This window comes from Urocitellus parryii, chromosome 10 (assembly GCF_045843805.1).
Source record: "Urocitellus parryii isolate mUroPar1 chromosome 10, mUroPar1.hap1, whole genome shotgun sequence".
NCBI lineage: Eukaryota > Metazoa > Chordata > Mammalia > Rodentia > Sciuridae > Urocitellus > Urocitellus parryii.
Window position 1 is genome coordinate 64,773,701 of NC_135540.1, and position 23,317 is coordinate 64,797,017.

Genomic DNA, 23,317 nt, shown 5'->3' on the forward strand with positions numbered 1-23,317 from the left:
TGTGATCTGGATCTTAACTATCCACAAAAGGTTATAATGTAAATATTTCCTCACCAGCCTGTGGCAATATTGAGAGGTGATAAACCTGTGGGTAATGGGGCCTACTGGAAGGAGGTGGCATGGATGTGGACATATCTGAGACTTGTGCAGGGACACCAGTGCTCCCCTTCCCTGCCCTGGGCTCTTGGAGGATGGGAGGGCGACACTCAGTGGTGACTTTCCTTACCAGCACCTTTGCCTTAATTTCAAGGGTCAGTGAGACCTTTGTTTTCCCTCTTAGTTTAAGCAAATCTACTTTAATAAAACTACCCAATGAACTGCCTGGAAAATTGTTACCTTTGATTGAAGCTATGCTGAGGTCTTTTCCATCTTATCAAAATAAAATAATAAGCCATTTCTATGTATGTGTCCTGCTGTGATCTTATTGTAGACAGAAAACGGTCATTTTCTCATCATGTAGAAGACTCTGTCTTGAAAGGGACAATGTGGGCCTCCTTTTAGGATGCACATTTGGGAAAATGACAGAGTAACTCAGTGGGGAAACAGGCTCAGGGTCTGACCCGTTAGTATAGAAGTGTTTTTCTGCCTGCTTCTTCACATCCCTATCCAGGTTTGTTCAAGGGACTTTGAAATTCGGACCAGGTGGGCTTTAAGCAAAGGGGTCTCTCCTCCCAGGCTCCCTACCATCCAGACAGCTGGAGTATGGGAAGGCACCCTGAATGGATAGTGTCACCTTTACCCTCTCCATCAGAACACGGGCTGTCCCCATCGCAGTGATGCAGGTGTGGGAACAGGAGACTTTCTCCCTCCCTCTCTAAAGGTTTGTGTCATTGCCCCTAATGATCTGGAAATAGAGCAACAGGAGAAAGGCATGCACGCTTACTCATGCTCATGTGTGTGGCAGCCCCACAGGGCATGGACCTCAAGGGCCAGGTGGTTCAAGTTAAGTCCCCCCTCATGGGGAGAGGGAAGTGGAGTGTAGCAGTTGGAGGGTAGTAGACTCTCAGGGAAGGTGATCCAGCCAGTCCACTTCTGGGCATTTAGCCATGAAAGCACGATCCTTGAAAGCAAGGTCTTGATGAGGTGTCCCTTCAGCCGGGCTCACAGCAGTATTACTCACAAGAGCCAAAACGTGGAAGCAAACCAAGTGTCCATCAACTGGCGAATGGCTGTGCAGAACGCAGTCTGCAGGTACGGTCCATTCCATCTTAAAGAGGAAGGGAATTCTGACAGGTGCTCCCCCATGCATGAACCTCGAGGAGATTTCGCTAAGTGAGATAAGCCATCTAAAGCAGTCAAATTTCCAGAGACACACCTGTAGGACGCAGGTTGCCAGAGCAGAGGGAAGGGAAGTGGGGAGTTGTTTGACAGGTGTAGGGTTTCCCTTGTGCAAAATGAAGAAGTTCTGGAAATCGGTGGCACAGCAACATAAATGTAACTAATACTAGTTAATTTTTGGGGGGGAAGAGAAACACTGAGCTGCTTTCCCTCATGTCTACACCACTTTGTTATTTATTTACCTTTTTAAAAATATTTTTAGTTGTAGTTGGACACAATAACTTTATTTATTTATTTATTTATTTATTTATTTATTCATTTTTAATGTGGTGCTGGGGATCGAACCCAGGCCTCGGGTGTTCTAGGTGAGTGTTCTACCACTGCTATTTATTCATTTTTAATGTGGTGCTGGGGATCAAACCCAGGGCCCCGTAGGTGGGAGGCAAGTGCTCTCCCATATTGCTGCAGCCCTGGACTGACCCCTCTACTCTCACCCATGAGGCTCTGATTTCTTCACATCCTTGATAATGAGGTATTATGTTTCATCTTGTTGGGTTTTGGTTATGATGATCCTAAGAGGAAAGATGCCTGTTTTTGATTTGCAATTCCCTGATTCACAGTGATGTGGAACATTTTTTTTTTTCACGTGTTTTCTGGCCACTGTGATCTTAAGAGAAATGTCTGTTCCAGTCCTGTGCTCACTTCTTAATCATGCTGTCTGGTTGCTGTTGAGTTGTAGGAGTTCTTTATTCTTTCTGTTTACTTTTAAAAGGTGTTTAGAGCATGACTTTGGGGCTTCCCAACTGTTGACATTACTGCCTTTTGTTTCATCAACAGAGACCAAAAGTGCTGAGAAAAAACAAAGAAACGTTTACTTTTGCCTTATTGCATGAGTGTGTGTGTGTGTGTGTGTGTGTGTGTGTGTGTATTTTACCTCTAATTTCTTTAAAATTATTTTTTAGTTTTAGGTGGATAGAATATCTTTATTTTACATTATGTGGTGCTGAGGATCGAACCCAGTGCCTCATGCATGCCAGGCGAGCGCCCCCACCACTGAGCCACAATCCCAGCCCTCTAATTTTTATTCTTGGAATTTTTTTAATATTTTTTTTTTTACCGGTGCATTGTGCTAGTTCATTGTGGTGGGATTTGCTGTGACACTTTCATACCTGCTCCCATACAGCAACATGACTTGGCCCATGTCACTCCCCAGTCTTTCCCCTTGGAAGGAGATGGTCTAGTTTGACTTTGCTGCCACCTTCCACATGTGGCCAGTAGGGGGCACCCTAAGAGCAGCACAGCAGCTCCGCAGCCGGGTTGAAATCGAGATTTTTTTTTCCCTATATCTTAAAGAACCAGGTTTCCAAGAGGTGGGGTTGAAGGGAGCTTTTGAATTAAAGTTTGTTGGATGCTGAGAGGTGGTTCTAGAAGAGATCTGTGAGCCTCAGGAGGCTGAAAAAGAAATGTTGCCTGATGACCTAGGTCTCTGAAAAATTTTTTTTTCTTTAGAGAGAGAGAGAGAGAGAGAGAGAGAGAGAGAGAGAGAGAGAGAGAGAGATTTAATATTTATTTTTCTGTTTTCGGCGGACACAACATCTTTGTATGTGGTGCTGAGGATCGAACCCGGGCCACATGCATGCTGGGCGAGCACACTACCGCTTGAGCCACATCCCCAGCCCCCAATTTTTTTCTTACTAAAAACATAAAAACAGCTCTTAGATGGGACAAAGAAAGTTAATTTCCTTGATATTTTGTGTACTTCTGGCTATTGTATTGCTAATTACACCTTTTGTGGACTTGGACTTTTCTCTGCTATTTTAATTTTTTTCTATGACTATATCTCAAGCTCAGGGCTCTGGAGCTTTTAGACAACCAAAGTCGCTGAAAAACAGAAGAGTCATTTTAAATATATTTTCAGTACCTTAAGGAAAATAGCAAAGGTAATTTTGTCAATAATTTCTAAGTCTTCAGTTGCTTATTTTGTTTTGAATTGTCATTTCTACTTTCACAGTCAGTTGTCTGGGCTCTGAGTCTTTGTCTCCCATGGATGGACATGGGTATCTGCACATACATTCTGGGTGCTGGAACTTGACAAGGGTCAGAAACTTACCTGATTGTTAGCTGCTGCTTTGTGGTAGCTTTTAGTAACCAGGGTGTCCAGGAGCTCAGAACCTCTATCTAAGTTCTCCTTCTGTTTTCAGTTACTAAAGCATATAGAAAAGGAAAGCATACCTCTGTAGCATTCAGCCAGGAAGCTCTGAGACATTCCTGGAGGTGTTAAGGGTATGCTAGTCAGCTTTCCATTACTGTGACAAAACATCTGAGATAAATAACTTACAAAGAGGAAGGGTTTATTTTGGCTCATGGTTTCATGGTTGCTTGATTCTGTTGCCTTCTTAGCTCTGTGGCTGGGCAGAACATCATGGAGGAGAGTAGAGAGTAGAGCAAAGCTGCTCACCTCATGGCAGCTGGTGAGCAAAGAGACAGGAAGGGGCTGGGGCCCAGTATCCTCCTCAAGGACACCCCTCCCAAGACCTAACTTCCTCCCCCTAGGCCCCACCTCCTAAAGGTTCCCCACCTCCCAAAGCACCACAGGCTGGTGACCAGGCTTTCAACCCTGGGCCTTTGGGCACACTTATCCAAACTATAGCAAAGGGTCAGGAAAGGTGTGCACTCTGGCCCTCGCCTCCACTCCAGTGAAAGTCTTGCCTCCCTTGAGGATTCTTCCACAGCAGCAGCACCGTGAACTGGAGGCTCCCTGAGAACACAGACTCTGGGTGCATTCACCGAATTGGCATCTGCACCTGAGCCCAGGTGGTAGGAGGGTGCTCTGTCCCAAGCTGTTTGTCCAGACTGTACTTTAGCAGTAGAGGGTCTTAACTTGGGATTCATGGGTGGAATTTAGTGGGGAAAGAACACATCTTGATTTTCAATCCTTTAACCCAAATGTAGCATTTCTTCCCATTTGAATGTAGCAACGCCATAATAGAATAGAAGTGCTTGTGACTTTATTATCAAATAGAATTCAAGACATTTTTATGACAAGTTATAGTTTGATTTGTTTTTTAACAGACAAGCCATTTATACCCTCCTGGTAGTTATTAGACTCCCATTACTTTTTGTTATTCAACATGTTTATAAAGAAGCATATTTTTGCTTTTGGTGTGCACCTGTCACCCCAGTTACTTGAGAGGCTGAGACGAGGGGATCACAGATTTGAGACCAATGTGTCAACTTAGTAAGACCCTTTCTCAAAATAAAATTTGGGAAAGAAGGGAGCTTAGCTCAGTGGTCAAGCCCTTGCCTAGCCTATGGGAGGCCCTGGGTTTGATTCCCAGCACCACAAGAAGCAAAACTAACAGCAACAAAAAAACCCAGCATATTTTTAGTATAAAAACTTTAAGAAATATTGTGACAACTTTTGGAGGTAATCTGTTTCCTTTATAATTCTGTATACTTTATTTAATGAATTTGAAAACATTATTCAAAGAAAGAAGCCATCAATAGGCTACCATTGTGGTTACTGGCTGCCTTAGATGAATAAAGAAAATTTCAGATTAACATGTTGGGTCAGGGGTTATGTGCCCCTGGGTTCAATCCTCAGTACCCCCCACCAAAAAAAAAAAAGCCTAGGGAAAGGTCGAATGGCAGTGTGAAGAGATCTTTACAGTGAAATAAATAAATAAAGCTGGTGAAAACTAATTTGTTTAAACATTTATTTATTTATTTATTTATTTATAGAATTTCAATATTTATTTTTCAGTTTTCAGTGGACATAACATCTTTGTTTTTTGTATGTGGTGCTGAGGATCAAATCCGGGGCGCACGCATGCCAGGCGAGCGTGCTACCCTATGTGGTGCTGAGGATCGAACCCAGGGCCTTGCACGTACCAGGCGAGTGCTCTGCCGCTGAGCCACAACCCTATCCTGGTGAAAACTATTTTAAAAGGCACTTAAAGTTTCTTGAAATTGTAAGGCCATAAGGCAAATGAAGAAACGTTGATTCAAGAACACCAAATAAAACTTGGTAAGAACAGTCTGAATCTATGGCATCGAGACTTGATCAGTTCCCTGTGTCTCCAAAGGTCCTGCAGCTCAGCCTGGGGCATGTTCCACTCCAGGTGAGTGTGGCCAAGAGGATGGGGCTTATTCTGTTCCAGTCAAGGGTCACCTTATCTGAGTGGGAGGGTCAGGACGCCAGACTTTCTCATCTCCTCTAAATTTCTCATCTCCTCTAAATTTCTCATCTCCTCTACCAAGCCCTTACCCACATGGAGGAGCAGGTCAGAGTTTGCCCAGGGGAAGAAGCAGTCTGCACAGAACTTAACCTTGCTCCAGAATTGTCTGACCTTTGACCTCCATGTCTTGGACTATCATGCCTAACAGCGTTTCTATTTACCGGGGGAGTTGGGTCACCTTGAATGGTCTAGAAATGTGATTTTGGATGGAGGGTGGTCGTATCTGAGTCCGGGATAACCACCAGCAATGCGGTTCAGGGAGGGGGGGTTCAGGTGATGTCTGGGGGTGCAGGATGCTGAGGACACCCATGTGGGCCTACATAGTGAAGTCCCCGAAGCACCCTGCACACGGAGGCTCAGGGGGTCCCCAGGCTGGTATTCTCTAGGTACATTGTCATGTGTTGCTGGCTTCCCATCTGGTCCTTACCCAGAGTCTGCCCTGAGCTTTTCTTCCCTTGGCTGATTTTAATCTGTGTCCTTTCTGTCAACTGTGTCCACAAATGCAGCAGTTCCCTGTGGGGTCTGTGAGTCTTCCTAGCAAAGGATCCAAACAGCCTGGTTTGGGGAGCGGCTCAGACTCGCAGCTGGTATCAGAAGGGAGGGCGCTGCCTGGAGGGCTCCCCTGCCTCAGGTGTCTCAGTTCTCCACACGAGAAGGGAGGAGTGGGGGACTTCAATTGAAATAAAAACTCTTGAAAGCAAACATCTTCTCAATTAAGAGCAATAAGGTAAATCATAGGCCAACTAGTTTGCCCGGAAGAACCTGGAAAAGCTACAGCTAAGATGAAATCTTCAAAAGCTGGCCTCAGAAATGACCCCATCAGAACTTAACTGGACTGGATCAGGCCGGGGAGCCATTTGAGCCTCAGAGCACTGTCAAACACCACGGCACAGGCGCTGCCAACCAGAGCCCAATGGGATGGGACAACTTCAAATGAAAATCAGGGACATTGACAATCCAAGCCCGGTGAAACCCAGACATTGTGGGGTGAACATGTGCCTCCAGATGACTCACCCTCAGAGGGACGACACCAAAGGGGAGCGAGACTGCATCTGCGCAGCCCAGGACCCAGCTAGGACACAAACCACAATCGACAGAGGCAAGCCCCAGGGAGCAGGGAGGAGAACCCGCGTCCAGAGTTGCCATATTATCTAAGATGGCAATTTTTCAAAAAAAAATTTACAAGACATTCAAAGAAACAGCATGGGTCATAAAAGTGTGACATAAAAGCAGTCAACAGACCTAGTATTTGAGAAGGACCAGATATCATATTTAACAGACAAGACTTCAAAGTCATCATTGTAAATAGGTTCAAAGGACCGAAGGACACAGGATTAAAGAAGTCAATGAAGTCTGAAGACCATGTCTCATCAAATAATTCAATCAAGAGGAAGTATTAAAAAGGACCCAGAGGATATTCTGGAGTTGGCAAATGCAGAACCAAAATCAAACACTTATTAGAGAGGCTCGCCCGTAGATGTTAACTCCCAGAAGAGGGGATCAGGGTACTCCAAGAGAAATCAGTAATCATTCAATCCCAAGAACCCAGAAAACGAAGAAAGATGAACAAAGAAAGCACAACCCGGAGAGGAAAAAAGAGAAACAGGCAGAATAAATTCCAAAGAAACATGAGCAGAAACTTCTCAGACTGGATGAAGATGGTCTCAGCTCAGAAGCAAGATGGCAGCTAGGATCCTCTGACGGTGGTTCCCCACAGACACACCAAGTTGGGCTTCTAGTCATGTACCAAAACACCTTCACAAGAGCCAAGGAAATCAGGTGAGAGACCAAAGTGCCTGCTCATTTTTTTCTTTTCTATTACAAAACAAAATGACACATTGAAGGAGGCAAGAAGGAAAGAACTGCCCATGTCATCCCTTCCCAAATTCTGAACAGACCAGAATGGAGGAGCTCCCTCTCCCTTGGTGGGGACATACAGAATGAAGTCCAGGCCTCAGGGTTGAAACCTCGTTCCAGGCCCAGGAGGATGAAACCCAGGGCTGGGCAGAGCCCACACCCCTACCTCCAGGCCAATCAATACCTGTGGACTGAGTCACTGGAACTCAGCTCGGCCAGGTGTCCATCCCTCTGCTCTGACATGGTGTAGCATAGTGGGGAGCCAGACTCCACCCACTGGGTGGCATGAGAGTTAGCATAGGGTTTTGTCTTGGAGTTCAATGCCAGACCCACTGCAGTGAGACCCAGCAACCAGGAGAAGCTGAAGGCCCCTACACAGGCCAGAGCCCACTGATGGAGCCTAGAGCCCATCCAGCATCAGGTAGAGATTGTGCATCAGTGAGACAGACTCTAGTTTGGGCCCACATCAGTGCCAATCTTGGAGTGGGCCTGAGGCACACCCGTCCTGCTCTTGGGACTGTGTAGGCCCCTGCAGCTCTGAGACTCAGGCATAACCCCGCTTATGATCATCAGCCAAGGGACTATCTCCACCCCACCCTGCCCACCTTGGCCTTGGGCAGTACAGCCACAGGCCAGTGCATACAGACAGGGTTCTAGAATTGCTGCGTGCCAGAGAGAGACCTGCACTCCAGTGAGATGGCCTCACCTGGGCCTGCATCACTGCCTGCTGAAGGCCCTGGCGTACCCCAAGACCATGCAAGTCCCTGTAGCTGTGAACATTCAGCACGGCCAACTTAGTGTCAGCCTTGGTGGCCCAGGGTCTGCCTTCACCAGCACTGCCCTGACCTTAGGCAACACAGTGTGGCATAAGGCCTTATTTGCTGGGGTTGGAAGGAATAGTAAGCAAAGGACTTTGTTCTGGAACCTAAATCTGGGTTGGTGACACCCAATACTGGGCAGGCCCCAGAGCCCCCTCTCTAGACCTGGCTACAGAGGAATCTCTGGGACAGCTCCAGTGCCAGATGAAGCCTGTTCTGTTGGACTTCTAGTCTAGCTAGTGCCATGTGTGGCTGGTTGTAGCAGCTTGAGCTGTGAGTCCACTTCCGTGATGGGCAGTCCACAAAAGCCCTTGTCCCAAAGGGGTGGAGCAGTGGCCCTGGTGGGCTGGAGCATGCCCTGGTCATGTGGAGTCCACCAGGCTGGAATGGGCCTGAGGCACATTGTGGCAGCCCAGCCTGGGCCCGATGTGAACACTCTCCACACAGTGCCTTCACTCTGAATCTCTGAGCATCCACCATCTGCCCATCTGAACCCCTGGGAATCTGGGATTGCAGGTGAGCATGAGAAAATGGAAACAGGACAGACCCGAATGGAAGTTCAGACTCAAGCGTTGACCAATTGCATTAGTGCTTTTCCAAATCCCGATTAGCATAAATCTCAACCAATAGCGTTGAGCCCAGTACTGTATGAACCCCTAGACTAGCACACTCAAACGGCAACACCTCTTGGGTCCCCTCTTGCCCTGTGGAAGTTCTGTTTCTATTCACACTTGAATAAATCCTACTCCTACACTCACTCATCCTCATCTGTCTATTTCCATTTTCGTATTCACCTGGGAGGAAATTGGTGGTGAGCTTCTGGAGTCTGCTGCAGGCCTGGGGGGCACAGCCTGCCATTAGGAGCTGCATCATGCCACTCAACAGTTTGCCAGCTGCGACCCTCAGAGCTGACACCAGCTGCATCCCCTGCCTTGGTTAGCTGCTCACACTACAGTAGGCTTCCTCAGCTGCAGAGGCCTGCAGCTCACACAGAGCCCACCCACCAGCAGAAGTGGACTCTAGTTTCATCTCAGACTCTGGTTTCACTACCTCAGTGTTGTGCTGGTCTTGGTGGGCCGTGGGTTCAGGGTAAGATTCAGCTTGGTGGCATTGGTGGACATGTGTGACACAGGAGCCCCGGGATGTTCCATCTATGGTCACTGACCCTAGACAAATTAGTAAAATTAGAAATGAAAAAGGAGATATCTTCAGAGACATCTCTGAAACCCAGAGGGTCATTGGGGACTACTTTAAAATATTTCAATAACTTGGAAAATTTAAGAGAAATGGATAATTTGTAGATACATACAATCGACCACAATTGAATCAAGAGGATATAGAGAACGGACTGGTAATAAGCAACGAGATGGAAGCAGTAATAACAACAAAGAAAAGGACCAGATGGATTCCAAGCCAAATTCTATCAGACTTTAAGAGAGGAACTAATTCCAAAGCTTACCAAATTATTCCACAGAATAGAAAGTGAGGGAACATTGCTCAGATCATTCTATGAAGCCAGCATCTCAAATATAAAAACCAGATAAAGAATCATTAAGGAAATAAAATTACAGGCCAATATCTCTAATGAACATAAATGCAGAAATCCCTAATAAGATATCATCAATTCTTATCCAAAAACACATTAAGAAGATTGTACATCATGATCAAATTGGTTTCATTCTAGGAATTCAAGGATGGTTCAACATATGCAAATCAATAAACCTGATTCATCACATAAGAATTAAAGACAGAATTATCATCGTCTCAATAGATGCAGAAAGAACCTCTGAAAAATCCAATACCATTTCATCTTAAAAACACTGAAGGGATTAGGGATAGAAAGAGAGTATCTAAACTTCATTAAGGTTCTGTATGACAAAACCAAGGCCAACATCATAGTGAAAGCATTTGCTTTAAAATTAGGAACAAGACAAGATTCTACACTCACTGTGCCTCTTCAATACACTACTTGAAATTTTAGCCAGACCAATTAGGCAAGAGAAGGAAATAAAAGGGATACAAAGAGTCTCTATTTTCAGATGTTATGATCTCATACTTGAAAGATTTTTTAAAAACACAAAAAATTCAATCAGAAGATGTCTAGAACTAACTTAGCAGCAAATCTAGTGAAGTCACAGAATACAGAAATCAATGGCTGTCCTGTACAGCAATAATAAATCTGCTGAAAAAGAAATCAGGAAAACATGGGAGAAGCTGTTTGCTAGCTAGTCCCCTGGCAGAGGTTTTATATCTAGAATATATAAAGAACACAAAAAGCCTAATGCCCCAAACCAAATAACCCAATTCATAAATGGGCAAGTGAACTAGATAGACATTTCGCAAAAGAAGAAATACAAATGGCCAACAAATGTATGAAAACATGTTCAACATCTTTAGTAATCAGGGAAATGCAAATCAAAACTATGGTGAGATCTGATCTCACCCCAGTCAGAATAGCGGTCATTAAAAATACAAAAAAAAAAAAAAAAAAAAACCTAAATGCTGGTGAGGATGTGAGGAAAGAAGAAACACGCTTACACTGTTGGCAGAATTGTAAATTAGTAGAATCACCACCGAGTACAGACTTCTCAAAAGACTAGCAAGGTAATTATCATATGAGCCTGCTGTACCACTTCTTACATTTATCCAAAAGAATTAAAGTCAGCATACTATAGCAATGCATGCATTCAGCGTCTACAACAGCACGATTTGCAGTAGCAAAATTATGATTACTATTATTCTTTAGTACTGAAATAGTAAGCAAAAGACTTTGTTCTGGAACCTCAAACTGGGTTGGTGACATCTACTCCAGGGATTTCACAGTGCATTGTCTTCCTCAGCCTGCAATCCTTAGTTAATGAGCATTTTCAACATGAATAAGAATGAATCACCCTGAAAGAAGAGAGAGTGGAAGGTGAGCTGCCCTTGCTACATAAAGTCTTGTTACTAATTGGCTTCTTACCAAGTCTAGCATAGAAAACACTGATTTAAAAACAATTGTAGTTGTAGATGGACAGCCTGCCTTTATTTTATTTGTTTATTTTTAAGTGGTACTGAGGATCGAACCCAGTGCCTCACATGTGCTAGGCAAGATCTCTGCCACTGAGCTGCAGCCGCAGCCCCTGATTTCTTTTGAAAATGGTTTAAAACACATTTTTACTCATTTACATTTTGGGTACCAGGGATTGAGCCCAGGGGTGCTTTAACCACTGAGCCACATCCTTAGCCTTTTTCATTTTATTTTTTTATTTATTTGGAGACAGGAAGTTGCTAAGTTGCTGAGGCTGGCTTTGAACTTGTGATTCTCCTGCCTCAGCCTCCTGAGCTGCTGGGATTGCAGCTGTGTACCCCCATGCTGGCTAATTTTTTTTTTTTAAAGTGGTGCTTGGAATTGAACCCAGTGCCTTACACATGCCAGGCAAGCACTCTACCACTTAGCCACATTCCCAATAAAACTATGATTCTTAAAGTGTAATTTATGTCTGTGAACCATATCTAAAAAAATCTAAATTGAGTAGAAGAGGACCTGGTAAATAGCGAGTGTTCAAGACATAATTGTTGACTACAGATCTGAATGAACTATATAATCCAGGGGCACGCTGAATGATGGTCTCACTTGCTTTTCTCCAATCCATTTTCCCTAATGAACTTTCATAAAATGTAAATGAAGCTGAAGTTCTCTCTTCCAGGTAAATTAAACAAAAATTAAACTTGGAACATTCACAAGAGTCTGTTCAGCTGGGTGTGGGTCTCTGTTCTCTCCCTCCCTGTCCCTCCACATTCTCACCTCTGGTGTGAGAAAGCATGGAGTTGAGCAAGGTAGGGTTTGGTTTGCTTATAGGTTGTTTCCTGGAAGAGTGCATATCCAGGACAATTGGGGACTTGAGGTGACAGGTAAAACCAGGCATGGTGAGCTGAAAGGAGGCCAACATGGCCTTGGAAGGTAATAGGAAGGAGCAACAAAGAAGTTCCATCATCCTTTGGTATCCATAGGGCAAGTGAACTAGATAGACATTTCACAAAAGAAGAAATACAAATGGCTAACAAATGTATAAAAAAAAATGTTCAACATCTTTAGTAATCAGGGATTCATTCTAGGACCCTGGGGGACACCCAAATCCAAGGAGACACATGTCCTTTTATAAAATGACATAGTATCTGCATATAACTGGTGCACAGCCTCCTGTATACCACCTTAAATCATCTCTAGAGTACTTACAATATCTGATCCAGTATAAATGCTATGTAAGTAGTCGTTATATTATATTTTTAGAAATAATGACAGGAAAAAAAATCTGCACATGTTCAGTTCAGGTGCCATTTTGGGGGAATGTTTTGATTCATGGTTGATTGGCTCTGTGAATGCAGGATCCCCAGCAGAGAGAGACACCTCTATTTACCCCACCTCTTGTATTCCCAGGGTGTTCTTGATCAGCTGCTAAAGAGGGGGCCCTTTGGGGTAGCAGTCTGAGCTTGCACACTCTTCCTCCCAGATTTCCTTAATAATGATCACATTTGCAGGGTAACACTGTCAGTGACAACTTCCATTTCTTTACTCCCTGTTGTAGTAAACACAAAATTGTGGGAGTTGATGCCTCCATTCTCTTCTCCCACTGGTTTCCGGCTCTTCTTCTTTTCAGGGCTGGGGAGGGAACCCAGGGCTTTCCACATGCTGAGCAGGTGCCTGCCCTGTGCTGCTCCTCAGCCAAGTCTCCCAGCTCTTTCCACCCAAGTATCCCTTAGGTGTTGCTCCCATAGTTGAAGGCTTTGAAAAATTAAAGAACAATAAAATTAGACTCATAAGCATTATAAAGTATTATTATGTGCTTTTTGGACTTTATCAAAATGGTGTGCCTGCCAATCAGAGCGTCTCATCTGCATGAGAGGAACGCTGCTGACCAACTGACTTGATTGAATTCTAGACCCAAGCCAGGAGAATGGTGCATCTTTCTTGGCCTTTGTGGCTTTGAGTTGGAAAACTGTGCTGAAAGTTTGGCTTTGGGGGGGATCCTAAAAATAACTGGAGGGTGGCCAGTATTCTTGTTCTCAGGAACTCACCAGCAGTTCAGGACTTTAGTTTGGGACAGTTCCTTTAGATTGAGTTTTTCATGCGTTTCTGTCTCAGTGCAGGGCATTGGCTTTGAGAGTGGGAGGTGGATGAGGTTATCATGGTTACAGGTGGAGGAAGTGGCCCAGAGCTTGTGCATTTAGTCTTGTGCGGGATTGGCGACAACTGGACCACTGGACTCTCCCAGCCTTGACATTGTTCTCCTGTTGGGACAATGTAGGGAGGCCGTGGCTGTGTGATGGTGGCTTCTGGAATCCTGTGGCCTTGGTTGACATCCTGCCTCTGCCAATTTAAAAAAGCCATTGTAATGAGGTATTATTTAAATAAATTGCCAATTCTAAGTGTACGATTTAATGATTTTTTGGGGTGTATGTGTGTAAATTCATAGAGTTGGGCAACCATCACCACAACCCAATTTTAGGACATTGCCACTATGGCCCAAAGACCTCTCCCACCCACGTTCAGTCAATTCTCATCCCCAGAGCCAGCCTTGGGCAACCGCTAACCTGCTTTGTATAAAGACACTTCAGTTTACTGTACCACCACAGAGGAGTGAAGGCAAACATGGGTTTCATTGTATCCTTATGAGTACTAAGAACAACTTCCAGTTTTATTTACTCCTTTATGTGTCTGTAGTATTTTATTCATCCAGTTGACATTTCTAATAACACATAAGGTCCCATATTCCACTCATTTGCACACTAATTGGCTTTTCGCTTTCTTTTACTTCCAGATGTTCTTTGATCTTAGAATTGGTGCATTGTGTCTTGAATCTGGCCCCTGCTTGGGGCCCATATCTGCCTAAGTTTACCTGTTTTATTATGTGTGTATCTATACCTGCCTCCGCTCCAACCTGTGATGGAGAGAGGCTCCTTGGGGAACCTGGTTGTGTGAGTCAGCTGTCCATCACTATAACAAAGGCCTGACATAATCAACTTGTAAAGAAAAAAGGTTTATTTTGGCTCCCAGTTTTGGAGGTCTCAGTCCATGATTGGTTGGTGTGCTGCTTTGGGCCTGGTGAGAATGTGATGGAGCAAAACCATTCATATCATCACCAGATGTCAAAGGAGGGAAAAGAGGCTGGGGTCCCCAATCTCACTGACCCAGGTGCCCCCCACTAGGACACATTTCTTTTTTATTTATTTTTTTGTGGTGTTGGGGTGAAACCCAGGGCCTTCTGCATTGTAGGCCAGAGCTCCACCACTGAGCTACCACCCATGCCCAGGCTTCACTTCTTAAAATTTCCACCACCTCCCAATAGTGCCCACCTGGAAATCAAGCCTCCGAGAGCGTGCCTTTGGGGGTGCTCAGCACCCACGCCAAGGCCTGGGAGATGGAGTTCTGCTCATGTTTCCCCTCAGCCTCCGTTCTTCCCCATCACCACCAAACACGTGTTTTGGGAGTTTGTCACTTTCTAGGCCAGACTTGTCATTTTAATAGAAGCAATTTTAATACAGACTGAGAAATGTCACATTAAAACCTGGATTTTTGGTATCACCTAAAAGAAAAAAAAATCACGATTTATCACATGGTCTAGAATTTCCACAGGACTGAGGCCGGCTGGGGCGGAGGTGCAGCGATGGCTTCCTTTGGGACCCCTGTGCTCTGCTCTCCGTGTCCCTGATGCCCAGGCTCAGAGTCACTCTCCACCAATCAGTGTGCTTGTTATAGTAGAGTCAGGAAGAAAATAAAAGCTGATCAAGAGAGCTAAGGAGAGCGGAAGAGAATGCGTGTGACTGTGGAGGTGACAATTGTACCTACTGTGTGTCCGTACTGAAGGGGCTCCGCGTAGGTCTGTTTCATGGATCCGCGTTGCGCCTGCCGACCTTGACTGCAGGTCAGGAGGTTGCTATCCTTTCCAGAAGGCCATGGAGAGTGGCCAGATGCATGCCAAGGAGAGATTTTTAACTACATTTTATTGAACTCCAACGATGAAAGTTTGACATGGGGTTGATGTTCGTCCGGCTGCATTTCCTGAGTAGGGAAGAAAACAGCCATTGTCGTGTCTGGCAGAATCACGTGTATCCCCAGTGAAGGTATAATTTTAATTTTATTGATTAAGGTCCTCTTGCGCCAGCTCGGGTTGCTGTAACAAAACCCCATAGCCTGAGTGGCTGGAATGACACATTTTTTTTCTCTCATAGTTCTGGAGCTGGAAAGTCCAAAATCCAGGTGCTGGCCCATTTGGTTCCTCACGTGGGTCCTCTTTCTGGCTTGAAGATGGCCGTCTTCTTGCTCTGTCTTCATGTGGTAGAGGGAGGAAGGAAGGAGGAGCTCCAGAGAGGGAGAAGGAGGGAGAGGGCAGGGGAGAGGAGAGATCATGTGTGTCTTCTTTCAAGCGCACTAACCCATCACAAGGGGCCCAACCTTAGGACCTAATCGCCTCCTGAAGGCTCCATCTCCAAATACCAACTCATTGAGGGGGAGAGCTTCAACATAACAGATTGAGGGGGAGCAAGGACACAATTCCATCCACAGTGTCTTGTGCGTAGTGAAGTACAAACTTATCTAAAAGCTTGCTTGTGATTTGTCTGTTATATGGGACTGGATATGTTTTTTGGTGTTGACAAGTGAAGATGGGCAAGTCTTGGTGTGAGACCCAAGTGTGCAAGTGAGTTGCTCCTTCCGACCCCGGTCATAGGGAAGTCTAAGCTACCCACCCCCCACACCAAATTGCTGCAGGATAAAATTTACTTAAAATCCAGATATAATTTAATGTAGAAATATGTACAGTGAGATGAGTTTTGAGGAGGGTATACCCCATGAACACAAAGTCACCAAGTGCAGAGCTTCTCCACCCACATGGAAAACATCCTCAAGACTCTCCAATCTCTGCCCCTCTATCAGGCAACCAGTGTTCTGATTTGTTTTGCTGAAGATCAGATTTGCCTGCACGTGTTCGTAGTGGGTACATGTGGTAGGCAGCTTCTAAAACAGCGCTCAATGATCCTGCTTCCTCACTTTCTAACCCTAACCACAACCCTATGGGTGTGGACTGAACCTAGAAATTTGCTTCTAAGGCATAGAATACAGCACAAGGGAGGAGATGACCCTTCCAAGATTAGGTTAATGTGAGGGGGGAGTGTTTGTCTTTCCCCTCTCTTTCTCTGACTCTTTTCACCTGTCTGTTGGGATGAAGGTGACCACCATTTTGTGAGCTACTCTATGAAGAGTCCTACATTGCTCGGAATACCTGGGGAGGAATTTGCTCCAAGCCAGAAACATCCCAGAGAGCTTTGAGGAGCTCTTGCCCCTGTTGAACTTTAAGAGACCTCGGCCCTGGCTCCACCTTTACCATCGCCTGTGGAAGACTTGGGGCCAGAGACCAGCTGGTCTGTGGGTTGGGTTTCTGGGTTGCCAACCCCGAGAAGCCATGAGATAATAAATGGCTTTCTCTTAAGCCATTACGTTTTGGGTTGATTTGTTATACAACCTAGATAATGAAAGCAGTACTTTTCTGTGTTTGGCTTTGTTGGGGATCCAAAAACAAGACCCCTAAACATGGCGCTTTGGTGTGCCAATTCCTCCAAACTTGGGAATTTAGAAAAGCAGCAGTTACCGGGAGAGCCTTTCTCTGAAGTTCTCCTACTAATCTAGAGGTCAGATTCTCCAGAAGACAGTTGATCGCTGGGAATCCCTTCCCCGGATATTTCATCAACTGGAAGAGACTGAAACCTATGGCAAGAAGGAAGACCAAGAAGAAAGAGTTGACCCTGTGTCTGGAGCCCAGACAGACTTTGTCACAGATTATCACCATTTTCCAGTTCATCCATCTCCCCTGAAAATCATTCACTCTTCCTTGAACCTGCCTGCTCCCCCCCTTCCCTGGGAGAGGGCCTATGAGCTTCCAAATCCCACTGGGTTATTGGGGATCCCCTTCCTGGGATGCCCCCAGGCACATGATAGATCTGGAGCCTCGTTTCCTGTTAAGATTCTAGCAAACATTTCCAGTATGAGAGAAAGTGGTAACCCAGAGAGACGAGGGAGCACCCAGCCACGGCAGATCCACGGTTGCTGAGGGGGTGAATGGAGCTTTGGTGCTGCTGATGGTGTGGAGGCAGAAGCTGAGGCCAGGAAGAGGCCACTGTAAGAACCTCCCTCCATGGGGCTGAGGCCCCAGAGGCTTTCATTCTCTCAGGCTAAGAGCGATCCAGAAGAGACACGGGTTGTAAGGAAATGGCACAGAGCCGCAGGTGGAGGGGGCCCTGCAGGAAGCCAGCTGTGGGTCTGTCCATCCAGGCTGGCATGCTGTCTTGGGCAGACCAAATTCACTTCCCCAGAGTGGTAGAAGAGAGAGAAGGAAGGAAGGAAAGAAGGAAAGAAGAACTCAGGCTTTCAAGCCACAAATTGAGTTTGAATTGGGTCCAAACTGGTGGTTCATCTGGGCACCAGGAAAGAGGGCACCGTGGGTGGGAGCCAGAAGAGCCAGGAGACCATGGCAGAAAGACCCCAGGTATTGGATCATATGACGCAGATTAGGATTCAAATGTGCTAAATAAAGGAAAGTCAAAAGTAATGTATCTCCGTGGAAGAAACACCATCCTCTAAAAAAGAACCAGTTTTGAAAAGGCAGAAAAAGAACTTTCAGAAACAAAATTAAGACCATTTCTGATTGAGCAGTGACCAGGCACAACTGAAGAGAGAATTAGTGAACAGGGACCTGATAGTGAAATGAGGAGGCCTCAAGCCCAAAGTCAACAACAACAACAAACGAGAAATACAGGTTGAGCACCCCTAATGCAAAACTCCCAATCCAGAAATGCTTCCAAATTCTAGAATTTCTGAGGGTGGATAGGAAACCACAAGTGGTAGATTCCACCCCTGCTTCTGTGTGACTGGTATCAATCTAACTGCAGTGTGCTAAGGAGTTCTGGGTAGTTATTTCAGGCTTTGCATAGAATATATGAAATATAGGTGGATTTCATGTTTACACTTGGGTCCCATCCCCAAAATATATGGTTCTGTACATGCAAATTTTCCAAAATCTGAAAGAAAAGGAAAAAGAAAAATGGGTCCCAAGCATTTCTGGATAATCAATACTTAAACTGTGCACAGAAGGAAATAGCAAAAACCACCCAGAAAAATGGCCAGGGGAAAGGAAAAAGAAAATAGTACATAGAAAAAATACAAACAGCCCTTAGACCTACGAAAACATCTTCAACTCCACTAATAAAATAATTTAAGCCGAATGAGGTGGCACACATCTGTAGCCTCAGCTACTCAGGGTTGGAGGCCCGAGGACCTGAAGCCTGAGGCTGGCCTGAGAAACTCTCTTAAAAACAATAGTAATAAAAAGAATGGGGTGTCAGAGCACTCCTGGGTTCAATCTCCAGTATCACCGGGGTCAGATGGGGAGGAAGAATTTAAAATCAAAATAACATCGTATGCTGTTTCTCACCTTGTAGAAAAACCCCAAAGCTTCACACCATGCTCTACTGCCAGGGCCATAGATCACCCTCCTCTATTGTTTGGAAGAATTCAAAATTCAGCCTGATTGCAGCTCAGGATAAAGTTTGTTTTTTTTAAGTTGCTTCTTTAAGTTGCTTTCTGACCAGACACAACAAATTCTCTTCTTGTTTGGTTCCTGGTTCCTGTCTGACCTTTAGCCCAACAGAGAAACATCTTTCAGACATTTACAATCTGAGTGCAAGTCAGCTGAGAGGAAGCAGATTAGAGGGGGGGTGGTCCCAGACCAGGACAGCTGTTCTTCATGGTCCTCAGAGAGTAGCGGCATTTCTACCCGTGAAACCTGCAGCCCTTCATGAACTCTCTCACCTCTAAATATTTCTAAACTACTGCAACAACGATTACCTATGCCACTGTTTATTTTGAAGCATAATTAAGTTAATCAATATAAATTGATATAAATTAAATGGAAGCATAATTGTGTCCTAAAAGCACTAATTGTAAGTCCAGCGCATATTGGCAAATGAATTCACCCATGTGTGACCATCAGCATAACAAACTTATAGAAAGTCTCCATCACCCCAAGAAGTTCCTTTGGCCACTTTCTCAGGCCTCTATTATTTTGTTTCCCATCACCCGACCTGTTTTTCGTGTTCTAGAATTTTACTTAAATGAGAGCATAAAGGGAGCATTCTTTGGTGTCTGGCTTTATCAACTTAGTATAATGTTCTGGATATTTGTGCAGTTGTGTGTACTAGTAGTTGATGTTTTGGCTGAGTAGTGTTCCTAGTTTGCTATCTAAACTATAAGTCACATTCTATTTTTGTTTACTCATCCACCTGTTCAAAAATATTTGGCTCATTCTTTATTTGGGGCCTTTATAAATAAAGTTGCTGTGAATATTCTTGTGCAACAAAAAGTTCAACAGGAAGGAAAATTGGACATATTTGAATATTTAGCTTAAGGACATAAGAAGTTACCTTCGGGCTAGCAGATTTCCTCCCAGGGGGACTGCACAAAGCCACTGATCATAGCACTATTTGTATTAGCAAAAGACTGGGGACCATCAAAGAGTATGTGTAGGGGTGTCCATGAGTATGGTGCATCTTCATCAGAGTCCTATGAGGGTGTAAAAATAACCAAAAGTAAAGAAGAAATCTATATCTACTGGGGGGAAATTACAGAATCTGTTGTTAGGTAAAAAGCAGCAAGGTGCAGAAAAAAATGTGGTGCTGGAGTTCATTAAAAAAATAAAATACAGGGGCTGGGGGTGTGGCTCAGGGGCAGAGTGCTTGCCTAGCACGTGGGAGGCACTGGATTCCATCCTCAGCACCGAATATAAACAAATAAAGGTCCATCAACAACTAATAAAATATTTTTAAAAAATACAGACAAGTAGTAAAAATTTGTATGTACTTGTGTTTGTGTATTACACATAATGACTCGTCTGTATTCATAGAGATGTGTATGCATATGAATGTGTGTTCTTAGAAATATGAATGTGTGTGCTCACAAATGGATGAATAATAAAAACTGAATAAAAGTTTGAGGTTACCTTTAGAGAGAGGAAGCAATTGGAACAGAGGGCATTAAGATCAACTCAAGACTTTTCTCAATGCATCTTCCTTTGTAAATTTGACTTTGAAACTATGTGGATGTTTTACACATTTATAAAACAAAATTAAATCACAAAGAATCAAAAAGATATAATTTCTTTAAAAAATAAAAGAAACATTAGTATATATACCCCAGACATAAAAGCAAACATAATGCTAGGATTCAAGATGATCAGTATCAGAGAAAGATGATCTGAATACAGAATCAAGTATATTAGGTGTGGACTGGGGATGTGGCTCAAGCAGTAACACGCTCCCCTTGCATGCGTGGGGCACTGGGTTTGATCCTCAACACTGCATAAAATAAAAATAAAGATGTTGTGTCCACTGAAATCTGAAAAAAAAAATAGTATATTAAGTAAAACTCATATAATCCTAAATTCTAATGACTCATGAAGTATATTCACTTAAAAAAAAAGGTTTTCCTAGTTTTGTCCCAGAAAGACTTATAAATAGTGACAAATTCAGTAACAGCTAATAGGTGTTCAAACCATGGTATCAAGTAGGTCATGCTAGTTTGGATGTCAGCCAGGGTGACTAGCTGAAGTGATGAATTTGAATTTCCTCAGCATGTGGCAAGTCCATAAGGTCAAGAGATCAGAGGACATCACCAAGGAGTGATCGAATAAAAGAGCAGAGGGTCAAGGGCTGACTCTCGGGACCTGCTGGTGTCATGTCCTTGAACCTTCAGAACCATGAACTAAATAAACCTGTTTTCTTTACAAATTATCTAGCCTCAGGAATTTTGCTCTAGCAACCTGAAACAGATGAAGACTGTCATAAAGAAGAATTAAATCATGGCATTTACTGGTAAATGGGTGGAAATAGAGACCATCGTGCTAAGTGAAATAAGTCAGATGCAGAAAGTCGAGGGCCAGATGTCTTCTCTCATCTGAGGAAGCTAGAGCAAAATAAGGGAAAATAGGAGGTGGAGACTGGATGTCATAGAGACACAGGGAAGACCAGTGGAACTGAAGAAGAAGAAGGAGATTGGAGGAGGAGGGATGGGAAAGGGGAGGAAATGTGCATATATCAACACACCATAGTGAATTCCACCTTGATGTGTGTTGATAAAACACCAATCAAAAATAAATAAGTGAAAGGAAAAAAGAAACAAGCCCCAATGCAGGCAGAGGGCTTCCTAGTCTCCTCACCTCCCTGCTGAGGTTGTCGGACCACCCACCATCTCCATCAGCCTCTGGCCTGCCATCTCCCTGCAGCAGGCCACGACCTTTGGGAGGAATAATCCCATTGACCCCTGCAGCGGCTTCCTACTGCCCTCTGCCTGAATTTCAAACTCCTCACCACGAGGGCCTGGCTGCTCCCCTCCTCTGTCTCCCATACTGCAATTGGAGCTCCAAGACGGAGACCCTGCTTCATTACTGTTATGTCCCCAGGGCCTTGAACAGGGGCCATCATCTGTAGGCAGTCAGCACCTACTTGTTGAATAAACGAATGAGTGACTTGATTTGGCATCCGTTTTGGTTTCTGTATCACCCAGTTTTTCATTACTGTAACAAAATATTGGAGGCAGGCTAACTTTATAAAGAAAAGAGGCTTATTTAGTTCACAGTTTTGGAGGCTGAAAGTCCAACCAGCATGGTGTAGGCTCTGGTGAGGGCCCCCCTGGGCTGCACAACCCTATGGTGGGTTACAACAGAGCAGCAGCCACGGCTTGAAACCAGAACTCAGAGAGATTCAAGGGTTGGGGTCAGGCATTTATGACCACTTGTTCTTGAGAGAACTCTCTAGGTGGTCAGTATTCCCCTCCGAGGGCAAACCCCTCTGCCTAAGGACCTAGGGACCTCCCACTAGGCCTTACCTAAAGTTCCATTGCTTCTCACATCTCCATGCTGGGGACAACGCTTCCACCACAGAGTCGTTGTGAGAACAAACCATAGCAGTTCCTGAACCCAGAACTCTGGGCTGCCCTTTCTTCATTGTCTTGTTTTCCTTCATGTCCACTTTTAAATTTTTATTTTTTAAACCAGGGGCACTTGAACATGGAGCCACATCCCCAGCCCTTTTTCAAAAAAAAAAATTTTTTGAGACAGGGTCTCCCTAAGTTACCTAGGGCCTCACTAAGTTACCAAGGCTGGCTTTGAATGTGTGACCCTCCTCCCTCAGCCTCCTGAGTCACTGGGATTACAGGCAGGGCCACCAGCTTGCCCAAGGTAACAAAGCCCAACAGTGCTCTGAAAATATTAGAAACAATACTTCATTCAAAGGCCCATGAATTAGAGGTTGTGTAAAGATGTTACTTTAATCTAAATGTCCCAGAGTTAATGGAATGCACCCAGTGACTCCCAGAAGGAGGTTTGCCGTCCCCTAGGTGGCCCCACCCCAGGAGGGGCCAGGGCCAGGCTGGAGACAGCACATGCGGCCATACAGTCATGGGGGAGTATCTGGAACAGTTCTTCATTCTCCTCGGGCTGCTGGTGTGCCTGGCCGGCCTGGCAAAGTGCATGAGATTCTGCAAATGCGTTTTACTGAGCTTCCGGAAACTTCTACCGAGGTCTTTCTTGCAGTCGATGGGACAGTGGGCAGGTAAGGGGGGCTGTCCATTTCTCATTTATTTTATTATTCCTGCTTATTCCTATTTATGTCCCCAAAGATATAGTGCCTCTTTTCTCATAGGTATATCTCCATCCTTTGGGAATTTCAGTTAAATCGAATTTAACTGGGAAGTCTAGAAAGCATGAGTGAAATCAGAACTGTCCACAAAGCAAGATGTGGTAGAGTGCTCCTCAACTCCTGCTGTGCACCTGTCCCCCCAACGTCACCCCCTGGGTTTTCTTCTTCTTAGTGTGATGATCTCTCTCTGATGACACAATTAATAAACAAAGGCAGAAACTTCTGAATCCACATCTCTGTAGATTCCCAGACCCTAGGTCATACCCATTTTGCTAAGGGGTATCTCAAAATTCTGAAATACACATAATGTTAATTTACTTCATTAGAAAATAAGACTGGCCAGGCCCCCGATGAAATGAGGGTATTGCCAAATCAAGGCCCCGAAAATTGCTGTGGAGCTGT

At 44.6% G+C, this 23,317-nt stretch overlaps 1 protein-coding gene across 1 annotated transcript in view; it reads left to right on the forward strand.

Annotated features, from left to right (window-relative positions):
* The first annotated feature begins 22,674 nt into the window (after window positions 1–22,674).
* The window catches only part of LOC144257142 (17-beta-hydroxysteroid dehydrogenase type 3-like), a 36,282-nt gene continuing 35,639 nt past the window's right edge, over window positions 22,675–23,317 (forward strand). Inside the window, exon 1 of the mRNA XM_077803115.1 lies at window positions 22,675–22,828. Within this exon, the coding sequence (XP_077659241.1) occupies window positions 22,675–22,828 (154 nt within the window). The remainder of the gene's footprint in view (window positions 22,829–23,317) is intronic.